This window comes from Coregonus lavaretus, assembly GCF_964263955.1.
Source record: "Coregonus lavaretus genome assembly, chromosome: 12".
NCBI lineage: Eukaryota > Metazoa > Chordata > Actinopteri > Salmoniformes > Salmonidae > Coregonus > Coregonus lavaretus.
This window is the reverse complement of record NC_139999.1, coordinates 40537652-40564226: the sequence shown is the minus strand read 5'-3', so window position 1 is coordinate 40564226 and position 26575 is coordinate 40537652. Positions and strand designations below refer to the sequence as shown.

The window sequence follows — 26575 nt, the reverse complement described above, 5'->3', positions numbered from 1 at the left end:
TTACAAAATCAGTGCTAGTAAAAAAAGACACCTGCAAGGGTTAGTACAAGAAAAGCAAGTGAGGTGTTCATTTGCTTTATTAGGGTGTAGGGGTTATAGGGGGATAACACTGAAGGAGCCTAAATGGGTCTGTTTATAAGTAACTAACATCACTTTTACATCACAGATTTACATAACTTTTTGTGTAGTGACACTGTTTTGTGATCTCTAACCTTTGGCCAAAATTGCGAAATGAAGATCATTTATTAACATTTAGTATAAAGGAGCATCTTTCTCAGATTTGTCTTTTCAGAGCACTCTGCCATACAATAGGTCCACATCGGCAATTACAGCACAACAATAAAATAATAAAAATACTATAAAAGCATTGTGATGAATGAAGTTGAGAGGCGATCAGAGGAAATGCTTGAAGGATGCTGCTCAGATACACAGAATGGAGAATGGTGAGCACTACAGTTTTCATTAATTGCTTTGAGCTAGATGTTTTGGTAACACTTTATATTACAGTGCCCTTATTACAGTGGAATTATTCCTGTAAGTACAGTGCAACAGTATTGTAATTACTAATTGTTATACTGTACTTACACTGTATTGTAAAATGTAACTGATTTTCTTGACGTGACCTTCAACTGAAAGTCACTGGATGTGTGTACACTACTTTAACATAATTACTGTGTCATTAACATTGTACCATGTTATTTCTTAGTAAATGGCTGATTATTTATGTGCTGTAATATATAGTGCTATTGCTACGGCCCTTATAGAGGCCTTGACAGAATGCTTTTGTTCACAGTTTTAGATTCCATCCACAGTCATTAGACACCATCCAACCAACCAAACAGACAGTAGTTGTTGGAGGGAAAGCATAGGGGATGATGGCCACCACTCAGTTAATGAATAATGTAGAACAAATATTAGTGGGGCTTACATTTCCCATCAAGGCACTCTTGAAGAATGAACAAAGGTGCTTCTTGATTTAAATACACATAAGTTATTTGGATGACTGCTTGCACAGTGTGAGAGGGGAATTAAACTAATGTATTGTTTTATATTCACAATCGCCACAAATATTTGAATGAATGCATGTACAGTCTCAAAGGGAAATTGTTTATTATTCACAATTGTCAGGGTGAGAAGCCAAAGCATCTATGTCATGTTCTCAATCCCTTGTTTTTGAGACTGCCGCTATTTGTGGAGGCAACAAGTGCATTGTTTTGGTGTGAAAGCACTGACATTTACTGCACTTCCCCAACATAAATGTATGATTAGGTTCACTGCATTACCACTTGACATTCAGAATAGTTCATAGTAAAATAAAATAGCAGCAATTGTTGATCATGCTGATATGTTGAAATACTACATAATGTACAGCATATTTTAGAAAGTTGAAATCAGTGGACTTTGGTATGAGGCAATGAAAAAATATTAAGAGATTGATACATCTGTCAAACTAGATGTAACATTATCACGCTCCATTACATTTCAAAGGCTTTGCAAGTGATGTACATTAGATGTATTAGGCCCCCTTTTCCTATTAATTTAAGTGTTCAAGTTCTGTCACTCCTCTATCCTCCATCCACTGTAAAGTTATAATGCAGAGAGTTAATTTGTTCACATTCCACAAATCCATTCCCCTTCAGCATTCAAAAGAAGCCCGCCTGCTGTTGCCGCTTTCACAGAGCAAATCCCCTCCTCTTTCCCTCACTGAAGGAGCCAGTGTTGCCTTGACTCAATAGCTCCGCCTCAAACACACAGATGCATGAACACCGACACACACACACACACTCCAAACTCTCCACATGGGTTCACTCATTGTTAGTTCTGGAAAGGGCATTTGACAGGGAGAAACGCAGGTTCTAGATTTGCTTCTAATGAAAGGGACCAGAACAAGTCTTCTTTAATGGAGAAGTAGACTACTACAACAGACTAAAGAACTACAACTTCCTCCTTAAGGTACTTTCTCTCTCTCTCTCTCGCGCGCGCGCTCTCTATTCACCTCTCTTTCTATCAGGAAACCTTTTACTTAGACTGTTTATCACTGTTTGTATTTGAAATCTAGCAGACTTGGCAGGCGGGGGCTGTGATAACACCTAGACATCTCCCTAGTTGTATAAAGAGACAGAGACAGACATGGGGCTTCAGTCAGTGGTAGCTCTCTCTCGCTCTCTCTCTTTTTCTCGCTCTCTCTCTATCTGCAGTCTGTCACACTTGTTGTAGCTGCAGAATGTAGGCCAAAGGTTACAGACTGGAGGCTCAGCAGTGCCAGTGAGAGCAGCAGTGTCTTCCTGTTTTGTGCAACTGTACAGCATGTATAAGTCCTCTTATCGCATGCTTTCGATTTGAAAACAGAATGACTGGTTCTTGAGGTAGATATTATTTTCATAATTCATGCTACAAATCTTAAGAGAAAAAAAAGAAACACTACAGTATGTTAAAATATTAGACACAGAGACTACTCAGAAATGAACAGTGAACATAGAAAATCGAATGTATTTATAAAGCCCTTTTTACATCAGCAGACGTCACAAAGTGCTATACAGAAACCCAGCCTAAAACCACAAACAGCAAGCAATGCAGATGTAGCAGCACGGTGGCTAGGAAAAACTCCCTAGAAAGGCAGGAACCTAGGAAGAAACCTAGAGAGGAACCAGGCTCTGAGGGGTGGCCAGTCCTCTTCTGGCTGTGCCGGGTGGAGATTACAAGAGTACATGGCCATTAAAGCCAGAACGTTCTTCAAGATGTTCAAACATTCATAAATAATAATCATAGTGGTTGTAGAGGGTGCAACAGGTCATCACCTCAGGAGTAAATGTCAGTTGTTTTTTCATAGCCGAGCATTCAGAGGTCGAGACAGCAGGTGCGGTAGAGAGAGAGAGAGAGGGGGGAGGGAGAGAGAGAGATAGAGAGAGAAATAGAGAGAGAGAGAGAGAGAGAGAGAGAGAGAGAGAGAGAGAGAGAGAGAGAGAGAGAGAGAGAGAGAGAGAGAGAGAGAGAGAGAGAGAGAGAGAACAGGTCAGGGTTCCATAGTCGCAGGCAGAACAGTTGAACTGGAGCCGCAGCATGACAAGGTGGACTGGGGACGGGGACAGCCAGGAGTCATCAGGCCAAGTGAAGACTGGAGGTCAGCATGATGAACAAAACTACCCAATAATCCATGTAGCCTAATTCACACACACAATCAAACATGTTTTTTCTTGTATACTGAGTATATCATGTACAATTCTAATTTACATGCTTTGTTTAACTGATTGAATATTTTTCTTATATTTGTGGTGTGGTTTTCGTATAAGCCATTTTGGGCTTCCAACCTCACCTGCACACTATTTTGACCAATTCTATCTGTACTGTTTTGTCTTTTACTTCTTTTCTTTGGTGCAAATAAATAAAACCTAAAGGCCAGGTAGTCCCGAGGCATGGTCCTAGGGCTCAGATCCTCTGAGAGAGAGAGAGAGAGAGAGAGAGAGAGAGAGAGAGAGAGAGAGAGAGAGAGAGAGAGAGAGAGAGAGAGAGAGAGAGAGAGGGGACAATTATAAGGAGCATACTTAAGTTCACACAGGACACTAGATAAGACAGGAGAATTTCACCAGATAAGACTGACCCTAGCCCCCTGGCACATAGACTATTGCAGCATAGATACTGGAGGCTGAGACAGGGGGAGGTCGGGGGACACTGTGGCCCTGTCTGACGATACCCCCAGACAGGGCCAACCAGGCAGGATATAACCCCATCCACTTTGCCAAAGCACAGCCCCCACACCGCTAGTGGGATTTCAATAGACCACCAACTTACTACCCTGAGATAAGGCTGAGTATAGCCCAAAAACCTGACCTGAAAAAGATATCTATGTTGCAATTAACGTTCATATTTAGCTGTAGTAACACTCTATATTTATCTTATTGTGCCCATAAATTGTTACATCTTCTCTATCGACTCTGTCATTCATTTAAAACAGGCTGTACTGTATTGAACCAAGCAATATTAGATTATCAAAGATATACAGTCAGTACCTACTCTTAGTATCACAAACCGTACCCTGGCTCTGGCGGGTTGTCTTCTGGGTGTCTAGTAGTGTCACAGTAGTTTCCTCCTCTGATGCATGCCCAGGAAGTTCCTCATACTTTAAATAGTAAAGGCAAAGGTAACTTTTCAGAACACATTGTCCTAGCAACAGACCTTACGGTTGTGCTTCTTATAACTGTATAAGTTCTGGGTGTTCATTTTCAGAAATCACCATAATGGTAGTAGCAGCAGCAGCACATATTTTCCACTATATGTGTCCCACTCCTACAGGGATACTAGGCAAGGACACAAAGGCAACATTGATGACAGAATTACACTAGTCCCACCAAGCAGTGCTGATCCCCTCCTACTCTAATGCAACAAGACTGGTGCCACAGTGTGGGATTTGAACATTCATACAGTACAGTCGGAACGTATTCAGACCCCTTGACTTTTTCACATTTTGTTACGTTACAGCCTTATTCTAAAATGGATTAAATCGTTTTTTCCCCCTCATCAATCTACACACAATACCCCATAATGAAAAAGCAAAAACAGGTTATTAGAAATTGTTGCAAATGTATTGAAAAAAATGGAAATATCACATTTACACAAGTATTCAGACCCTTTACTCAGTACTTTGTTGAAGCACCTTTTGCAGCGATTACAGCCTTCTGCACACCTGTATTTCGGGAGTTTCTCCCATTCTTCTCTGCAGATCCTCTCATGCTCTGTCATGTTGGATGGGGAGTGTCGCTGCACAGCTATTTTCAGGTCTCTCAAGAGATGTTTGATCGGGTTCAAGTCCGGGCTCTGGCTGGGCCACTCAAGGACATTCAGAGACTTGTCCCGAAGCCACTCCTGCATTGTCTTGGCTGTGTGCTTAGTGTTGTTGTCCTGTTGGAAGGTGAACCTTTGCCCCAGTCTGAGGTCCTGAGCGCTCTGGAGCAGGTTTTCATCAAGGATCTCTCTGTACTTTGCTCCGTTCATCTTTCCCTCGATCCTGACTAGTCTCCCAGTCCCTACCGCTGAAAAACATCCCCACAGCATGATGCTGCCACCACCATGCTTCACTGTAGGGATGGTGCCAGGTTTCCTCCAGACGTGACGCTTGGCATTCAGGCCAAAGAGTTCAATCTTGGTTTCATCAGACCAGAGAATCTTGTTTCTCATGATCTGAGAATCCTTTAGGTGCCTTTTGGCAAACTCCAAGTAGGCTGTCATGTGCCTTTTACTGAGGAGTGGCGTCCGTCTGGCCACTATACCATAAAGGCCTGATTGGTGGAGTGTTGCAGAGATGGTTGTCCTTCAGGAAGGTTCTCCCATCTCCACAGAGGAACTCTGGAGCTCTGTCAGAGTGACCATTGGGTTCTTGGTCATCTCCCTGACCAAGGTCCTTCTCCCCCAATTTCTCAGTTTGGCCGGGCGGCCAGCTCTAGGAAGAGTCTTGGTGTTTCCAAACTATGTTCTTGGGGACCTTCAATGCTGCAGAAATTTTTTGGTACCCTTCCCCAGATCTTTGCCTCGACACAATCCTGTCTCGGAGCTCTACGGACAATTCCTTCGACCTCATGGCTTGGTTTTATATCTGAAATGCACTGTTATCTGTTGGACCTTATATAGACAGGTGTGTTCCTTTCCAAATCATGTCCAATCAATTGAATTTACCACAGTTGGACTCCAATCAAGTTGTAGAAACATCTCAAGAATGATCAATGGAAACAGGATGCACCTGAGTTAAATTTCGAGTCTCATAGCAAAGGGTCTGAACACTTATGTAAATAAGGTATTTTTGTTTAAAAATATATATATATAAATTAGCAAAAATGTAAAAAAATCTGTTTTCACTTTGTCATTATGGGGTATTATGTGTAGATTGATGAGGAAATTTTTTATTTGAATTAATTTTAGAATAAGGCACCAACATAACATAATGTGTGAAAAAGGAAAGGGGTCTAAGTACGTTCCGAATGCACTGTACACATTGCCAAGCAGTGAGATGCCGCCCTGGCTCTTCACAATACCAGATTCAATTGGAATCTCACCGCTTGTGTGGCCAATGCCAAATATATTGGCTATTCCCAGATAATTAGGCTACTCCCGATACTCAGGCTACTCCTAGAATAGACCCTAGTATGGATCAGCGTACAGGAACCGTGACTTTTTTCAGGATCAATAAAGAATAAAAATCTATGTGTTCTCATAATGTCTTGTGTAGTTCAGTTGGTAGAGCATGGCACTTGCAATGCCAGGGTTGTGGGGTCGATTCCCACAGGGGAACAGTACAAACATATGTGTATTCACTACTGTAAGTTGCTCTGGATAAGAGTGTCTGTTAAATTACTAAAAATAAGACACAATACAACAGTTGATTCCACTGTTATAAGTCAACATTGCTGTAATTTACCTTCAGAACAGTACATTTTAACAGTGCCCCACTAATTTCCATTGAAAGGAGGGGTTTTTACGCACATCCAAAGTAATAACAGGAGCTGGACAAAAGGAAGATCCAATTTATTGAATAAAAGGGGCTCATGTTTTGCTGCACTGGACCTTCCCTTTTTCCTCCTATTAAATTTTTCTTGACAGGTCATATGTAGCTGGTCATATGTAGCTGGTCATAAGTAGCTGGTCGTATGTAGCTGGTCATATGTAGAAGGTTATATGTACTGTAGCTGGTCATATGTAGAAGGTCATATGTAGCTGGTCATATGTAGCAGTCATATGTAGCTGTTTGCTGTGTGTCACTGTTCACTACATAAAAACCAACTGCTTTGTCCATATACTGGCTTCATAGCATACAGACTATGTTAGATAAATGTGTGTTGACTGCATAAAGCCTTTGTCTTTGTCTCCCTCAGTGTCATGGCGAAGCATAATGATCCCGAATTGAGGTTCAATAAGTTTGCCCAGCAGGAGATGGGTCTGGTCCAGCCTGTCCCTGTGCCAAGCACCCAGACCAGGGGACAGTGGTCCAGTAAGCTGGAGTTCCTCCTGGCTGTGGCCGGACAGATCATAGGCCTGGGGAATGTATGGAGGTTCCCATATCTGTGCTACAAAAATGGAGGAGGTGAGTATCACATCACATCTTTACATGGTCATACATTTAAACACACATTAAATGTATGGCGAGGTGAGTCTTTGGCTTTTACATCATCAATGCAAAAGAGCTAGTCACTTCATATAACTTCATTGTGGTGGAGACAGTACAGAATCGTTATTTTCATATCTTAGGCTAATATTGAAATCACACAATGGCAAGAAGGTAATGGAATAATCATTAAGAGATGTGTAAACATGGCTTGATATAAGCATATCTGTGGTTGTTATAATATTATAGGGATATTGACACAATAGGGCTAGATGTTATCTGGCAGGCACTATCATAAAAACAACAGTGCGTGCCTGGGTGCACAGAAGGCACCAAAACCTTCTAAGTGCTTCCAGAATCTCTATACTGATATGCACATCACTACTTTACAATGTTTTTTTTATGCTCATTTCTAAATATGCTATGTAGAACAAACATGCCTCTCAGTTGAGATGATTGAGATGGCTTCGGGGATACATTTTTGTTTTGTGAAACCACATTCACGTGAAGTGAAACATGAAGTTATGGTCTTGGGCCATATGTTTACTTGTGGTTTAACTTGTCTTGTTCTTAAGGGGTGTTCTTCATCCCTTATGTGCTCTTCCTGTTCACCTGTGGCATTCCACTCTTCCTCCTGGAGACCTCCCTGGGCCAGTACACCACGCAGGGCAGCATCACCTGCTGGAGGAAGATCTGCCCCCTGTTTGAAGGTAAATACCAGGGCTCATATTCATAAAGCGTCATTGCGTAAGACTGCTGATCTAGAATAAGGTCCCCTCTGTCCATAAGCTTAGTCATTATGATCTAAAAGGCTAATCTGATCTAAGATCAGCCATCCTACTCTGGTATGCTTTATGAATGCGGCCACGGGGTCTTGTTGTACGTATTGCATCCATATTAGGAATTGAGTTGTCAGAGTTTGCCTGACCATTGATATCATTTACTTCCTAATATGGATGCCATATTGGTGAAATAGACATGAGTGCCTGATAGCTAGAAGGAAGAAAGGCTATAGCCTTCAGATAAGTGAAGATGTCCTAGTACTGTAAACTGTGCCCAAAGAAAAGACAACATTCAGAGGGACTGTAGACCAAACTTTGTCTGTTTGTTCTATTTGTACTCAGGAAAACTCCTTGCTGCAATATCCAAACTTGAGAAAGTAGCGTTGTAATCCAAAACAATGTCAATACAATTTAAATTGGTATTCAGCACATAAACTCAAGGTTTCTGTCTGGAGCCTTTGTCAAGAATGTGCTGGTTGAGGTTGACATGTATCCATATAGGCACAGTACATGCATGCTTTTCCTTCTGTAAATGATATTGCACTATTGTATTTGTAAAAGTAAATCCACCATGATTTTAATCACATTGCTTTACCAGTTTGAAATAATATAAGGATACATTCTATATTGCTTGTAATGGCACTCTGGGGATGACTGGTCTGTTTCTGACCTGATGTAACTTCAAAAATGGAAAAGGGATCAAAGTAACAAGACACTTCATTCAAGTTATTGGATGAATCTTGGATTAAACATCAACATTATTACACAGGCTCACACTAATGCATGAGCTATTACATGATAGAGTAAGTGATTGTCCTTCCTGTGACATGACACGTGCATTCAGGACACTTGTCCTGTGTTCAAACACTCACGTCTATCTTGTTGCAATGGCACAATAACTTATTAATCAGGGCTGGTGACTTTGAAAGGAGTCTAATCCACATCAAAGATATACACAGTTACAGAAGAAGCATTTATTTTCCGAACATTTACATCTCCATATTTGTCCGTAAAATCTTCTTCTTCTTCTTCTTCTTCTTCTTCTTCTTCTTCTTCTTCTTCTTCTTCTTCTTCTTCTTCTTCTTCTTCTTCTTCTTCTTCTTCTTCTTCTTCTTCTTCTTCTTCTTCTTCTTCTTCTTCTTCTTCTTCTTCTTCTTCTTCTCCTCCTCCTCCTCCTCTTCCTCCTCCTCCTCAGGACTGGGTTATGGTAGTCAGGTGGTGGTTCTATATTCCAGCACCTACTACATCATCATCCTAGCGTGGGCCTTCTTCTACCTCTTCTCCTCATTCAGCTCTGAGCTCCCCTGGGCTAGATGTAGAAACAGCTGGAACACAGGTACGTACTTCAGTCCAGCCAGTCTGCTTGTGCTATCATACCAACTGCTTGTCAATCATTGTCATGCCAAACCTGTTTGGATTGACAAGGACAGAAATGGAGTTGGCATTGCCAAGAGCACAAACAGATCTGGGATCAGGTTGTTGATGGTGACGTACCTTTGTCATGCTCAAATGATAGATAGTATCTTACATTTATGGACACCACTTCAAACTGAGATATTCCGTTTTTGACAAGTGATTTGATTAATGTTTTAAAAAATTAAATGTCTCCTTATCCAGGAAAGATTCAGAGAGTTCTGAGACTTGCTTGTTATTGTGTAATTTCCTCCTAACCAGCAACCTGCATGGAGTTTGACAGAAGAGTAGTGGGACATCTAAACTGGACAGTAGCAGGAAACGCAACATCGCCAGTGAGAGAGTTCTGGGAGTGAGTATACAAAATTGTTCCAATTGATCAACTCCTTATTAAGTCCTTACAGATGGAAATAATGGCTATGTGCCTTAGGAGGCGCTGAGAGAATGGTGAAAAGCAAGTGGTGGGATTGTAACTGAAAATATGATTTTCAGGAGAAGAGTTTTGAATCTAACAGACAGTCCAGACAAGCTAGGCAATGTTCGCTGGGAGCTGGCTCTGTGTCTTCTACTGTCATGGATTCTCTGTTACTTCTGTGTCTGGAAAGGAGTGAAGTCTACTGGGAAGGTAAGGTGGGATCTCTGCCATTCAGCCTGATGACACCATTAATACTGTAGAGCCAAAGACTGAGGGAATGTAATGCTGGTCTGGTCCCCCCTCCCCTCAGGTGGTCTATTTCACTGCCACCTTCCCCTATTTGATGCTGGTGGTGTTGCTAGTCCGTGGACTCACACTGCCGGGGGCAATAGATGGTATCAAGTTCTACCTCTACCCAGACCCAGCCCGCCTCGCTGACCCACAGGTAGGAACACACTTCAATGTATAATTTGAGTTCAGGTGTAACAAAAACCATTCGTACATACTGTAGTGATTCGTCTCTACCTGTGTTTGAACCCTGGTCTACATGACCAAGGGCAGCAACCATAACCACTGGGCCAAGACACTTAACTCCCTTGGAGGAACAGTTTGCGATCTTAAGAACATCAGATTTGTTACAATATCAATACCTGATAACAATAAGAGGAATCTGAATTTCAAAGCAAATGCATTTCCTGTTGACCTATTATAAGGTCAAAATTGGTACCATTTGAATTCGCCTCTGATACCCTGGGATGAGACTAGTGTATCGAAACTCTGAAACTATGAAGACTATTGTGTCTCTCTCTGGTGTGTCTCACAGGTGTGGATGGATGCTGGAACACAAATCTTCTACTCCTATGCTATCTGCATCGGCTGTCTGACTGCTCTTGGCAGCTACAACAAGTATGACAACAACTGTTACAAGTGAGTGGAAGAATGAAGTACACTGACAGTAAATGTGCCTTGCTAGATCAAATGTGCAGGCAGAACGTTTTCTCTTGCCTGCAAAAACATCCCCTGTGCACATAATTATTGGGTTGGGTAGTCCCCTGTAGCTCAGTTGGTAGAGCATGGTGCTTGCAACACCAGGGTTGTGGGTTTGTTTCCCACGGGGGGCCAGTATGAAAATGTATGCACTCAATAACTGTAAGTTGCTCTGGACAAGAGTGTCTGCTAAATGACTGAAATGGTAGGGTGTCTGGAAAGATTGATGATCTCCATATTGTAATTCATTTGGATGCCTTTGTGTTGTGACTAACAGGGAAGTTAATCTATTTTTAGGGACTGTGTGTACCTGTGCCTTTTGAACAGCGGAACCAGCTTTGTGGCTGGCTTTGCTATCTTCTCTGTACTGGGCTTCATGGCTTATGAACAAGGGACAGACATCTCAACCGTGGCCGAATCAGGTAAGTGTTGCAGCAGTGAGATATGAATGAATGAATTAATAAATGAATGAATAAACAAATGAACAAATGAACAAACCCTTTTATGTTCTGCTTTGTTACAAGACAGGTGTCTTAGCATCTAACTATTCCCTCTTCCCTGCCCCTGAGAGTTCAGTAATGAGTTTACCTGTGTTGCTGCACACAGGTCCTGGCCTGGCGTTCATCGCCTACCCTCGTGCCGTGGCCATGATGCCAGTACCCCAACTCTGGGCCATCTTCTTCTTCATCATGATCATCCTACTGGGGTTAGACAGTGAGGTGTGTTAGAGTGGCCCTGAAGGCCTATGAAATATTTGCTTAGTGACGGATAATTACATAACTTACAATAGATGCTACAATCATCACTAAACCCAATGGACGTGAAGCTGTGAAGGAGTAGCTAGTATTTCAAAGAAGAGAATTTCCACTAAACTTCCCCATCATCTCTTCTTCAGTTTGTAGGTCTGGAGGCTTTGATAACAGCTATCTCAGACATGTATCCCTCCTTCTTCCTGGTTGGCCATCGGCGTAAAATCCTCCTCATCATCATCAGTGTGGGTAGCTTCTTCATCGGCCTGGTCATGGTCACAGAGGTGAGAGGTCATTTGAAGTCATCATTCTATAAGGATATAGGATATAAAATATAGAATTTCAAGGCCATCGTTATTAGATCAATCATGACAGTAACCAGATATATGATTGATAATCTACCTCTCAAGTAATCTGTTTCAACATATCCCTGTGTTTCAACATACCCCCCTTAAGGGAACATAACTCGTTCCGCAGAATTGTTCCGTAAGCGATTGGACCGCTGGACACACTTACGATCATTGTCTGAGTGTTTTGTACACCATGGAATTAGATTATAGTCTTATTGTTGTGCTCAGTGAGACTGTACTTTATACTTTCTTTCTCTTTCTTCCCCTCCTCTATTTGCAGGGAGGCCTGTATATCTTCCAGCTGTTTGATTACTATGCCTGCAGTGGGATGACTCTCCTTCTCTTCGCTATACTACAGTCAGTGTGTATCAGCTGGGTTTATGGTGAGTTAGCCCTGCCTGCTCCCAGTGCAGTTTCTAGGTATATTAGAGGCCGCTTAGGGCCGCAACCACTTTTTTTCAAAGTTAGTCGGGGTCTCAACTTACTGTTAGTTAAGATGGTAGAATACACAACGTGACATTTTTAAATGTGCTAGTGCATCCGCAGTTTTCCTCTTGTTATGTCAGTCACTGACAGTCACCCAATTAGCCCATATCAGCTAATATGTTATAGATTGCAAGGTAAGTTAGTCTAGCCGGCTATCTAAACCTTGTATTATATTACAAACATTTATGAAGGCGTTTTAATGTAAGTTATTGTAAAGTGTTACCGCTATCATTGTAGGACATCATAGTAAAAGACGGTCAGTGCTATCTGGAATCTTTGGGACGTCCCTACCTTAAACCCTAACCTTAACCCCTACCCTTACCCTAACCATGAGCCTTACCTTAACCCTAACCATTTTAAATGTCAACTTCAATGGGGTAGGAACGTCCCAAGGATCCCGGATAGCAAGGAGCGGTAAAAGACCCTGCATGGCCCCATTCCATCAATCACAGATAATCAATCACAGAAACCCTAATTGCAGGTCAGCTTCCCTCAGGATGTTTCTGTTCGAGGTGTTTATGGCGTTATCCAAGCTGTTCCTCTGGCAGACATTGTCACTTTGGACATTGATGTGAAACGACACCTCGTTACCTTGGGACTATAAGGTTCTATCTGACATGTTGGTCAAAAATTAGTTATTCTCATGGAGTTGCTTTTTAGGTGGTCCTAAAATATGTCAAGGACCGAGTTTGGGAAACCCTGCCTTAGAGATCTTGTCCAGGTTTCCTAATCTGCAATTGTTTGAACCTGTCTGTAACTTGGTGGTTTGAGAATGTTTACCTGGGTATTTGACAGACCAACTGGGTTTTTGACAGGGTATTTGACAGACCAACTGACCAAACCCTTTTCTTGACTGCTGTGATTTTGAGTTCCTGTTGATATGCTTACTCCACAGGTGCAGACCGTCTGTACGATAATATAGAGGACATGATCGGTTATCGACCATTACCCCTCATTAAGTACTGTTTGAAGTATGTTACTCCAGTCATCTGCACTGTAAGTTTGACTTCTTTACACCCCACTCTCAACAGCAAATTAATTTGTTATTTTTCCAATTATAGTTATAGTAAACATGATGTTGATGTCACAGTAATACAAGTGATTTACAGACAACCAAAAGTTAATAAGTTGACAATACAGAGAAATAGAAATCAAATGGTGTCTATGTGTAACCTATGTAATGTAGATCATCCTAACTTTATGTTCATTATAAATGCTTCACCAGAAGCCTGACCTAAATGTACTGGAGAAACCATAACCTTGTTCTTGACCTTATCTTGTTCATCTCTGTCCTCACTCAACCCTCACTGTTACCCTACTATGTTATAATTAGTACAATGCTATCGGAAAAGACATTGTGTTCTTCAATGTTTATTATACAACCTCCTACCATATCTTTTGTTCTAGGCTACATTAGTCTTCTCCTTGATCAAGTTTACCCCGCTGAAGTTCAACAACACCTTTCAGTATCCTTGGTGGGGTTACGCCATTGGCTGGTGGTTCACTCTCTCCTCCACACTCATGGTTCCGCTATGGATGGTGTACATCGTGAGCATCACTCCTGGTACACTGCGACAGGTAAATAGTGACATCATTTATTACGTTTCTATAGAGTTTCACAGTGCTTGACTTGGGCAGGAGCTGAGTACCGGCACCTAAAATGTTCAACTGCTTGAGATCCTGTTCCTCTTATGGAATATTAGCTCAAAAGTATTGTGGAGCTCCTGCACCTAAATATAAACAGTACCGGCACACAACATGAGTACCGGCACCTGTTTCAGCCCAAGTCAAGCACTGGAGTTTCATAACAGAAAAGCATCTTAAAGTGCTCCAAAAGCAACAAAAAAAATAGCAATATATCATGGGTAGCCTAACTATTGCTAGCTACGTAGGTCGACCGATAGAGGCTAAGTCTTTGAGTACATCCTCCAAAGATGGAGCGATGGTCATGAGAGGCAATGGTTAATTTCTCACTATCAATTCCAAACTTCAGATCTTTTAAAAGGTGGCAGATACCACTTTTGTTGTTATCGCTAGTTATGTCTCTATTTATACAATGATCAGAACCATAACCCAAACCTCATTTACTCCCCATTACACACTGATGGTGTTGTTTCTTCTACCAACTAAGAAAAGAAGACAAACAAACAATGCTCTGCAAACATCACCAGTTATTGTACGTCTCATTCCTTTGGTGGTTTCTCTTTGAAATGCTCCTCTGTCCTCTCTCTTATTCCTCAGAGACTGTCCATCCTCACCACGCCCTCAGAGGATCTCCCCATGACCAAGGCCCAGAAGAAGGCCCTCCTGGCCAAGCAGTCAGAGAAGGACAGACCCCTGGTGGACATGGAGATACCAGCCTGGGGCAACATCCTCCTTGACAGAGACACTGGCCCCCTGTAGACTCTCTCGCTCAGCCATCATCTCTACAGGACTAGAGATAAGCAGGTCCAGCAAGTCTCTCACTCTCCCAAAGGTCCTGACATAAACAATACATATACTTTCCGTAGTGTAACAGAGGCTTATGTGACCCTTCACTTGGTCTGAGTGGGTTAGAAAAGTATACTACAGAATACAATCCACCCCATGCCTTTTTATAATAAAAAAATAATATGCCATTTAGAAGACTCTTTTATCCAAAGCGACTTACAGTCATGCGTGCATACATTTTTTTTTTTGTGTATGGGTGGTCCCGGGGATCGAACCCACTACCTTAGCGTTACAAGCGCCGTGCTGTACCAGCTGAGCTACAGAGGACCTTTTTCTTGGGAGGGCAATGTGGGCAAGTGTTTCCAAAACACACACTACTTCCTGTATGTAGAGCTGATGAGACGTAGAGGCACTGGATCTGGGAAAGTCTTGATGTGGAAAGAGAGATGGGCCATTCTGTTTGGTCTAGAAAACACTACCTAGAATTACTAGAATTACAGGTCAATCTGACTGACTCATGTTAGAATGCAGAGAAAGCCTCTGAAGTGAGATATTGAGTAAGGTTCGGCACAAAAGATGGACCTTTGAAGTTGTGCTTTAACCAGGACTTGGGTGATGGAAGACACAGTATTTCAGAGAAATGGATGAATGGTTCAGACACCTGTCACACCACATGGTGGAAACAAAAACATGACGGTCATGCTATTGGTCCCGGTTGGTTAACTGAGTCTGTATATACAAGTGAACAAACACTTTTTAAAGAGAAAGGTCATCTTTGATTTGGCTAGGTTTAATAATCAAACATGCTACTAATTTCTTAAGACTTTGTGAAGTATGACATTTGTGAAAATATCGATGGTTGGCGAGAAGGGATTGTGTAGATGTATATACAGGGGCTTGCGAAAGTATTCAACCCCTTGGCATTTTTCCTATTTTGTTGCCTTACAACCTGGAATTAAAATTGATTTTTGGGGTTTGTATCATTTGATTTACACAACATGCCTACCACTTTGAAGATGCAAAATATTTTGTTTTGTGAAACAAACAAGAAATAAGACAAAAAACTTGAGCGTGCATAACTATTCACCCCCCCCCCCCCCCCGCAGGTGTACAGCAACCACCACCCTGCTTCACTGTGGGGATGGTGTTCTTGGGGTGATGAGAGGTGTTGGGTTTGCGCCAGACATAACGTTTTCCTTGATGGCCAAAAAGCTACATTTTAGTCTCATCTGACCAGAGTATCTTCTTCCATATGTTTGGGGAGTCTCCCACATGCCTTTTGGCGAATTTTTTTCTTTAAGCAGTGGCTTTTTTTTGGCCACTCTTCTGTAAAGCCCAGCTCTGTGGAGTGTATGGCTTAAAGTGGTCCTATGGACAGATACTCCAATCTCTGCTGTGGAGTTTTGCAGCTCCTTCAGGGTTATCTTTGGTCTCTTTGTTGCCTCTCTGATTAATGCCCTCCTTGCCTGGTCCGTGAGTTTTGGTGGGCGGCCCTCTCTTGGCAGGTTTGTTGTGGTGCCATATTCTTTCCATTTTTTAATAATGGATTTAATGGTGCTCCGTGGGATATTAAAAGTTTAGGATTTTTTTTTATAACCCAACCCTGATCTGTACTTCTCCACAACTTTGTTCCTGACCTGTGCTCGTTGGTCTTCATGGTGCCGCTTGCTTGGTGGTGCCGCTTGCTTGGTGGTGCTGCTTGCTTGGTGGTGCCCCTTGCTTAGTGGTGTTGCAGACTCTGGGGCCTTTCAGAACAGGTGTATATATACTGAGATCATGTGACACTTAGATTGCACACAGGTGGAATTTATTTAACTAATTATGTGACTTCTGAAGGTAATTGGTTGTACCAGATCTTATTTAGGGGCTTCATAGCAAAGGGGGTGAATACATATGCACGCACCACTTTTCCAATTTGGACCATTTTGTGTATGTCCATTACATGAAATACAAATACAAATCCATTTAAATTACAGGTTGTAATGCAACAAAATAGGAAAAACACCAAGGGGGATGAATACTTTTGCAAGGCACTGTATAGTAGAAACACTGTTCAATACTGTGATAGGATTTGTTGCCAATATCAATACAATCATCAAACCTTGTGCCATGCTTTATATGTCAATTTTCCACCCTTATTTTTTGGAGTACTATAAATAAAAAGTGTAATTCGCTGCAGAAATCTCTTCCGATATTCAGACGTAACATTCATCTGAGACCTGGGCTCGTATTCATAAAGCGTCCTAGAGTAGAAGTGCTGATCTAGGATCATAGAAAAGGCTAAACTGATCCAAGATAAGTGCTCCTACTCTGAGGTAATTGAACAGAGACATCCACATTCCACAGACTTTAAATACGTTCTTCCCAGAGGGTACAGATTGTGTTATATAGCCGAGCTGAAAACTAATACAGGAACAATGCCCTTCTATGAATTACTGGTAAGACCAGTAGGTAACAGCAGTTATCATTAACAGCCAGTTCAGGCTAAACCAACACAGAGCACACCCCACCTGCATTGGTGTCTGAGGTGAATTTAGCCTGATATGAAAATGAATTTTAGATGGTTGTTTGTACAATATCTATATTCATCCTTTAATGAAGTATTATGATCTGTATTACAGTGTACAAATGGCTCTGATGATTGCTGACCAAAGGCGGTGGCAGCTCCAGCTCTACTATCCCTGATGACAGTTTGTGTTTTTTCATTCATAGATACCATAACGACCCTCAGTGTAGCAGGTTAGGGTGATAATAATGTTTCAAGATTTGGACATATTATTGTTGTTCTCATGATTATTTTACACAATTCCCCAGCTACACATGACGTATTCCACTAGTATTTGACATTGTGGTCCATTGATTGGTTGTGTCATTCCACATGTGTCAGGCTATCTATCATCTGGTGTGCTTCAGCAACTTATAATACTAGTTCTAACAGAGGTTCTAAACTCCACTGAGTTTAAATACTAGGGGCTCTATTCAATCTTTAAAGCTGAAGTGTTACAGATTCCGCGATAGAAAAAGGTCATTTCCGATTGGGCCGACATATACATGAATTCAGAAAGTATTCAGACCCCTTGACTTTTTCCACATTTTGTTACATTACAGCCTTATTCTAAAATTGATTAAATAAATAAAAATTCTCATCAATCTACACACAATACCCCATAATGACAAAGCAAAAACAGTTTTTTTGAAATGTTTGCACATTTATAAAAAAAAATATTTAAAAAATACCTTATTTACATAAGTATTAAGACCCTTTGCTCTGAGACTCAAAATTTTGCTCAGGTGCATCCTGTTTCCATTGATCATCCTTGAAATGTTTTTACAATTTGATTGGAGTCCACCTGTGGTAAATTCAATTGATTGGACATGATTTGGAAAGGCACAGACCTGTCTATATAAGGTCCCACAGTTGACAGTGCAAAAACCAAGCCATGAGGTCAAACAAATTATCCGTAGATCTCTGAGACAGGATTGTGTCAAGGCACAGATCTGGGGAAGGGTACCAAAAAATGTCTGCAGCATTGAAGGTCCCCAAGAACACATAATTGATGGCCTCCATCATTCTTAAATGGAAGAAGTTTGGAAACAACAATACTCTTCTTAGAGCTGGCCGCCCGGCATAACTGAGCAATCGGGGGAGAAGGGCCTTGGTCAGGGAGGTGACCAAGAACCTAATGGTCACTTTGACAGAGCTCCAGAGTTCCTCTGTGGAGATGGGAGAACCTTCCTGAAGGACAACCATCTCTGCAGCACTCCGCCAATCAGGCCTTTATGGTATAGTGGCCAGACGGACGCCACTCCTCAGTAAAAGGCACATGACAGCCCACTTGGAGTTTGCCAAAAGGCACCTAAAGGACTCTGACCATTTGAAACAAGATTCTCTGGTCTGATGAAACCAAGATTGAACTCTTTGGCATGAATGCCAAGCGTCACGTCTGGAGGAAACCTGGCACCATCCTTATGGTGAAGCATGGTGGTGGCAGCATATTGCTGTGGGGATGTTTTTCAGTGGCAGGAACTGGGAGACAAGTCAGGATCGAGAAAGATCCTTGATGAAAACCTGCTCCAGAGTGCTCAGGACCTCAGACTGGGGCGGAGGTTCACCTTCCAACAGGACAATGACCCTAAGCACACAGCCAAGACAACGCAGGAGTGGCTTCGGGACAAGTCTCTAAATGTCCTTGAGTGGCCCAGCCAGAGCCTGGGCTTGAACCCGATCTGAAAATAGCTGTGCAGCGATGCTCCCCATCCAACATGACAGAGCATGTTGAATGGGAGAAACTCCCCAAATACAGGTGTGCCAAGCTTGTAGTGTCATCCTCAAGAAAGCTCGAGGCTGTGATCGCTGCCAAAGGTGCTTCAGAAAAGTACTGGATAAAGGGTCTGAATACTTATGTAAATGTAATATTCACTCAATATATCTCTCAGAATCTCCATTGAGAATGCCTTTTAGTCTTGGATCTGGGAAACTGGCCCATTATTTCCTACCTTTTTTAATACTCATTTGAAATTTGAAAGAGTAGCCAATCCAGGGAGAGACTGAAAATACATAATGCCGATGTCATCTTAACATAAACAAGCGTTTGAAAGGGTCACTGTTATGGTATTGCATTAACAGTAAATAAAAAAGAAAAGTACAAAACCTGAAGAAGTCTAATATTGTGTGCTCCTTGCAATTCAAATATGAGGAAGCTTGACGTTGTTTGTAAGGTAAGACAGAATGCCTATTAAAAGTGTGCCAGTTATCAGGTTATACAACATGCCTACAGTATGTGGTACTATGAGATCATTCTGTTAGAGACTTTCAGTGTGACTGTGTTGAGTGACAAGTTGTACTTTGTACTATTGCCTTCTGCATTCATATGTCAAATGATAAAATATGACATTTGTACCCTTTCTGTATTTGACATATCAGGCCAGAAGTGAAGAGAGCTGATAGCTTAGTGCCTGGGTATAACAACCCTTATTTCTGGTTGAAGATATTTTACATTACCTCCACCAGAGAACTTATGGGTTCGGCAGTAAAATATAAAACACGAGTTACAACAGGAAATATATGACTTGTAGTGAAGATATAATACAACTAAGCCTACAACAGGGACACACTATCTCATCAACTGAAATGGTGTCTGACTCCGCTTTTATTTCCATAGATACACATTGTGTCCTACCTACAGTACATCACCCTTGTTTGACACCTCAAGTAATATAGGTTTTTGTTCCACAAAAACATATCGCTAGAGAGCAACACTAGACTCATGATATTACCTAACTTATACAGCATTTGGTTTAAAACAGAGTAAAAAAAATACAATTTCAAGTTCTCTTTACAGGCAATTGATATTGGGGCTTTTTGACTGGGTTTTCTTTGTTCCTTTCCAAGTTATGTTATCTTAAAATGTTTACACACAGAAGGACATCATCTTGTTCCTCTGACTGAACACCATTGAGATCCAGTCACTTTTTCACTAATGTCCCTTGGTAAAGAACACTTATCACTAACAGTACAGTTGGGGTAGGTGGCAGGTCAATGCAAACTAAAAGCTTAATCTCTAATGCCTGAATTTGCAAATTTGCAAAAATCATTGGATCTCTGATCATTGAAATCATTGGATGATACACAGTTTCAATAGCATCTGTGTCATGTTAATAACACTTACAGCAGGCTTCTGTACAGTACGTGATATATAGCATTATAACACTCTAAGACCCAGTTATATCTAACGCTCAGTGTAGTCCAATATCATTAATAGTTGGCTCCCATAGAAAACAGTATGAATTGAAGCAGGCCATTTGTATCCAAAGCATTGGTGAACAAATATTATGGACGTTATTAGCATAGAAACTCTTGATAAGGTTTCTATGCTCTGATATCTAATCCTGGCAACACTACACTCAACTCCTAACCATGTGGCATTACTGTAGGTATAAAAAAACAGAAAACTTTAGCGTGCATAACTATTCCCCCCCCCCCCCCCCCCCCCCCCCGCAGGTGTACAGCAACCACCACCCTGCTTCACTGTGGCGATGGTGTTCTTGGGGTGATGAGAGGTGTTGGGTTTGCGCCAGACATAACGTTTTCCTTGATGGCCAAAAAGCTACATTTTTGTCTCATCTGACCAGAGTACCTTCTTCCATATGTTTGGGGAGTCTCCCACATGCCTTTTGGCGAATTTTTTTCTTTAAGCAGTGGCTTTTTTTTGGCCAGTCTTCTGTAAAGCCCAGCTCTGTGGAGTGTATGGCTTAAAGTGGTCCTATGGACAGATACTCCAATCTCTGCTGGGGAGTTTTGCAGCTCCTTCAGGGTTATCTTTGGTCTCTTTGTTGCCTCTCTGATTAATGCCCTCCTTGCCTGGTCCGTGAGTTTTGGTGGGCGGCCCTCTCTTGGCAGGTTTGTTGTGGTGCCATATTCTTTCCATTTTTTAATAATGGATTTAATGGTGCTCCGTGGGATATTAAAAGTTTAGGATATTTTTTTTATAACCCAACCCTGATCTGTACTTCTCCACAACTTTGTTCCTGACCTGTGCTCCTTGGTCTTCATGGTGCCGCTTGCTTGGTGGTGCCCCTTGCTTGGTGGTGACCCTTGCTTAGTGGTGTTGCAGACTCTGGGGCCTTTCAGAACAGGTGTATATATACTGAGATCATGTGACACTTAGATTGCACACAGGTGGACTTTATTTAACTAATTATGTGACTTCTGAAGGTAATTGGTTGTACCAGATCTTATTTAGGGGCTTCATAGCAAAGTGGGTGAATACATATGCACACACCACTTTTCCAATTTGGACCATTTTGTGTATGTCCATTACATGAAATACAAATACAAATCCATTTAAATTACAGGTTGTAATGCAACAAAATAGGAAAAACACCAAGGGGGATGAATACTTTTGCAAGGCACTGTATAGTAGAAACACTGTTCAATACTGTGATAGGATTTGTTGCCAATATCAATACAATCATCAAACCTTGTGCCATGCTTTATATGTCAATTTTCCACCCTTATTTTTTGGAGTACTATAAATAAAAAGTGTAATTCGCTGCAGAAATCTCTTCCGATATTCAGACGTAACATTCATCTGAGACCTGGGCTCGTATTCATAAAGCGTCCTAGAGTAGAAGTGCTGATCTAGGATCATAGAAAAGGCTAAACTGATCCAAGATAAGTGCTCCTACTCTGAGGTAATTGAACAGAGACATCCACATTCCACAGACTTTAAATACGTTTTTCCCAGAGGGTACAGATTGTGTTATATAGCCGAGCTGAAAACTAATACAGGAACAATGCCCTTCTATGAATTACTGGTAAGACCAGTAGGTAACAGCAGTTATCATTAACAGCCAGTTCAGGCTAAACCAACACAGAGCACACCCCACCTGCATTGGTGTCTGAGGTGAATTTAGCCTGATATGAAAATGAATTTTAGATGGCTGTTTGTACAATATCTATATTCATCCTTTAATGAAGTATTATGATCTGTATTACAGTGTACAAATGGCTCTGATGATTGCTGACCAAAGGCGGTGGCAGCTCCAGCTCTACTATCCCTGATGACAGTTTGTGTTTTTTCATTCATAGATACCATAACGACCCTCAGTGTAGCAGGTTAGGGTGATAATAATGTTTCAAGATTTGGACATATTATTGTTGTTCTCATGATTATTTTACACAATTCCCCAGCTACACATGACGTATTCCACTAGTATTTGACATTGTGGTCCATTGATTGGTTGTGTCATTCCACATGTGTCAGGCTATCTATCATCTGGTGTGCTTCAGCAACTTATAATACTAGTTCTAACAGAGGTTCTAAACTCCACTGAGTTTAAATACTAGGGGCTCTATTCAATCTTTAAAGCTGAAGTGTTACAGATTCCGCGATAGAAAAAGGTCATTTCCGATTGGGCCGACATATACATGAATTCAGAAAGTATTCAGACCCCTTGACTTTTTCCACATTTTGTTACATTACAGCCTTATTCTAAAATTGATTGAATAAATAAAAATTCTCATCAATCTACCAATACCCCATAATGACAAAGCAAAAACAGTTTTTTTGAAATGTTTGCACATTTATAACAAAAAAATATTTAAAAAATACCTTATTTACATAAGTATTAAGACCCTTTGCTCTGAGACTCAAAATTTTGCTCAGGTGCATCCTGTTTCCATTGATCATCCTTGAAATGTTTTTACAATTTGATTGGAGTCCACCTGTGGTAAATTCAATTGATTGGACATGATTTGGAAAGGCACAGACCTGTCTATATAAGGTCCCACAGTTGACAGTGCAAAAACCAAGCCATGAGGTCAAACAAATTATCCGTAGATCTCTGAGACAGGATTGTGTCAAGGCACAGATCTGGGGAAGGGTACCAAAAAATGTCTGCAGCATTGAAGGTCCCCAAGAACACATAATTGATGGCCTCCATCATTCTTAAATGGAAGAAGTTTGGAAACAACAATACTCTTCTTAGAGCTGGCCGCCCGGCATAACTGAGCAATCGGGGGAGAAGGGCCTTGGTCAGGGAGGTGACCAAGAACCTAATGGTCACTTTGACAGAGCTCCAGAGTTCCTCTGTGGAGATGGGAGAACCTTCCTGAAGGACAACCATCTCTGCAGCACTCCGCCAATCAGGCCTTTATGGTATAGTGGCCAGACGGACGCCACTCCTCAGTAAAAGGCACATGACAGCCCACTTGGAGTTTGCCAAAAGGCACCTAAAGGACTCTGACCATTTGAAACAAGATTATCTGGTCTGATGAAACCAAGATTGAACTCTTTGGCATGAATGCCAAGCGTCACGTCTGGAGGAAACCTGGCACCATCCTTATGGTGAAGCATGGTGGTGGCAGCATATTGCTGTGGGGATGTTTTTCAGTGGCAGGAACTGGGAGACAAGTCAGGATCGAGAAAGATCCTTGATGAAAACCTGCTCCAGAGTGCTCAGGACCTCAGACTGGGGCGGAGGTTCACCTTCCAACAGGACAATGACCCTAAGCACACAGCCAAGACAACGCAGGAGTGGCTTCGGGACAAGTCTCTAAATGTCCTTGAGTGGCCCAGCCAGAGCCTGGGCTTGAACCCGATCTGAAAATAGCTGTGCAGCGATGCTCCCCATCCAACATGACAGAGCATGTTGAATGGGAGAAACTCCCCAAATACAGGTGTGCCAAGCTTGTAGTGTCATCCTCAAGAAAGCTCGAGGCTGTGATCGCTGCCAAAGGTGCTTCAGAAAAGTACTGAGTAAAGGGTCTGAATAGTTATGTAAATGTAATATTCACTCAATATATCTCTCAGAATCTCCATTGAGAATGCCTTTTAGTCTTGGATCTGGGAAACTGGCCCATTATTTCCTACCTTTTTTAATACTCATTTGAAATTTGAAAGAGTAGCCAATCCAGGGAGAGACTGAAAATACATAATGCCGATGTCATCTTAACATAAACAAGCGTTTGAAAGGGTCACTGTTATGGTATTGCATTAACAGTAAATAAAAAAGAAAAGTACAAAACCTGAAGAAGTCTAATATTGTGTGCTCCTTGCAATTCAAATATGAGGAAGCTTGACGTTGTTTGTAAGGTAAGACAGAATGCCTATTAAAAGTGTGCCAGTTATCAGGTTATACAACATGCCTACAGTATGTGGTACTATGAGATCATTCTGTTAGAGACTTTCAGTGTGACTGTGTTGAGTGACAAGTTGTACTTTGTACTATTGCCTTCTGCATTCATATGTCAAATGATAAAATATGACATTTGTACACTTTCTGTATTTGACATATCAGGCCAGAAGTGAAGAGAGCTGATAGCTTAGTGCCTGGGTATAACAACCCTTATTTCTGGTTGAATATATTTTACATTACCTCCACCAGAGAACTTATGGGTTCGGCAGTAAAATATAAAACACGAGTTACAACAGGAAATAAATGACTTGTGGTGAAGATATTATACAACTAAGCCTACAACAGGGACACACTATCTCATCAACTGAAATGGTGTCTGACTCCGCTTTTATTTCCATAGATACACATGGTGTCCTACCTACAGTACATCACCCTTGTTTGACACCTCAAGTAATATAGGTTTTTGTTCCACAAAAACATATCGCTAGAGAGCAACACTAGACTCATGATATTACCTAACTTATACAGCATTTGGTTTAAAACAGAGTAAAAAAAATACAATTTCAAGTTCTCTTTACAGGCAATTGATATTGGGGCTTTTTGACTGGGTTTTCTTTGTTCCTTTCCAAGTTATGTTATCTTAAAATGTTTACACACAGAAGGACATCATCTTGTTCCTCTGACTGAACACCATTGAGATCCAGTCACTTTTTCACTAATGTCCCTTGGTAAAGAACACTTATCACTAACAGTACAGTTGTGGTAGGTGGCAGGTCAATGCAAACTAAAAGCTTAATCTCTAATGCCTGAATTTGCAAATTTGCAAAAATCATTGGATCCCTGATCATTGAAATCATTGGATGATACACAGTTTCAATAGCATCTGTGTCATGTTAATAACACTTACAGCAGGCTTCTGTACAGTACGTGATATATAGCATTATAACACTCTAAGACCCCGTTATATCTAACGGTCAGTGTAGTCCAATATCATTAATAGTTGGCTCCCATAGATAACAGTATGAATTGAAGCAGGCCATTTGTATCCAAAGCATTGGTAAACAAATATTATGGACGTTATTAGCATATAAACTCTTGATAAGGTTTCTATGCTCTGATATCTAATCCTGGCAACACTACACTCAACTCCTAACCATGTGGCATTACTCTAGGTATAAAAAAACTGAAAACTTGCATAACTATCCCCCCCCCCCCCCCCCGCAGGTGTACAGCAACCACCACCCTGCTTCACTGTGGGGATGGTGTTCTTGGGGTGATGAGAGGTGTTGGGTTTGCGCCAGACATAACGTTTTCCTTGATGGCCAAAAAGCTACATTTTAGTCTCATCTGACCAGAGTACCTTCTTCCATATGTTTGGGGAGTCTCCCACATGCCTTTTGGCGAATTTTTTTCTTTAAGCAGTGGCTTTTTTTTGGCCACTCTTCTGTAAAGCCCAGCTCTGTGGAGTGTATGGCTTAAAGTGGTCCTATGGACAGATACTCCAATCTCTGCTGTGGAGTTTTGCAGCTCCTTCAGGGTTATCTTTGGTCTCTTTGTTGCCTCTCTGATTAATGCCCTCCTTGCCTGGTCCGTGAGTTTTGGTGGGCGGCCCTCTCTTGGCAGGTTTGTTGTGGTGCCATATTCTTTCAATTTTTTAATAATGGATTTAATGGTGCTCCATGGGATATTAAAAGTTTAGGATTTTTTTTTTATAACCCAACCCTGATCTGTACTTCTCCACAACTTAGTTCCTGACCTGTGCTCCTTGGTCTTCATGGTGCCGCTTGCTTGGTGGTGCCCCTTGCTTGGTGGTGCCCCTTGCTTAGTGGTGTTGCAGACTCTGGGGCCTTTCAGAACAGGTGTATATATACTGAGATCATGTGACACTTAGATTGCACACAGGTGGAATTTATTTAACTAATTATGTGACTTCTGAAGGTAATTGGTTGTACCAGATCTTATTTAGGGGCTTCATAGCATAGTGGGTGAATACATATGCACGCACCACTTTTCCAATTTGGACCATTTTGTGTATGTCCATTACATGAAATACAAATACAAATCCATTTAAATTACAGGTTGTAATGCAACAAAATAGGAAAAACACCAAGGGGGATGAATACTTTTGCAAGGCACTGTATAGTAGAAACACTGTTCAATACTGTGATAGGATTTGTTGCCAATATCAATACAATCATCAAACCTTGTGCCATGCTTTATATGTCAATTTTCCA

The 26575-nt window shown here is 41.4% G+C and overlaps 1 protein-coding gene across 2 annotated transcripts; it reads left to right on the top strand.

The window, feature by feature from the left end:
• Positions 1 to 1778: 1778 nt before the first annotated feature.
• LOC311138642 (sodium- and chloride-dependent GABA transporter 2-like) lies at positions 1779 to 15675 on the top strand. 2 transcript variants are annotated; one of them, XM_084173417.1, is made up of 15 exons: positions 1779 to 1953; positions 6861 to 7069; positions 7666 to 7800; positions 9068 to 9208; positions 9547 to 9637; positions 9778 to 9910; positions 10011 to 10145; positions 10524 to 10627; positions 10985 to 11109; positions 11294 to 11406; positions 11583 to 11720; positions 12067 to 12169; positions 13168 to 13268; positions 13680 to 13850; positions 14514 to 15675. In XM_084173417.1, the coding sequence occupies exons 2-15, from the start codon at positions 6865 to 6867 to the stop codon at positions 14673 to 14675; spliced, it is 1857 nt and encodes a 618-aa protein (XP_084029543.1). In that variant the 5' UTR covers positions 1779 to 1953; positions 6861 to 6864; the 3' UTR covers positions 14676 to 15675. The 2 variants fall into 2 exon arrangements, with proteins under 2 accessions (XP_084029543.1, XP_084029544.1); XM_084173418.1 differs by lacking the exon at positions 1779 to 1953 and adding an exon at positions 2986 to 3121.
• Positions 15676 to 26575: the final 10900 nt, after the last annotated feature.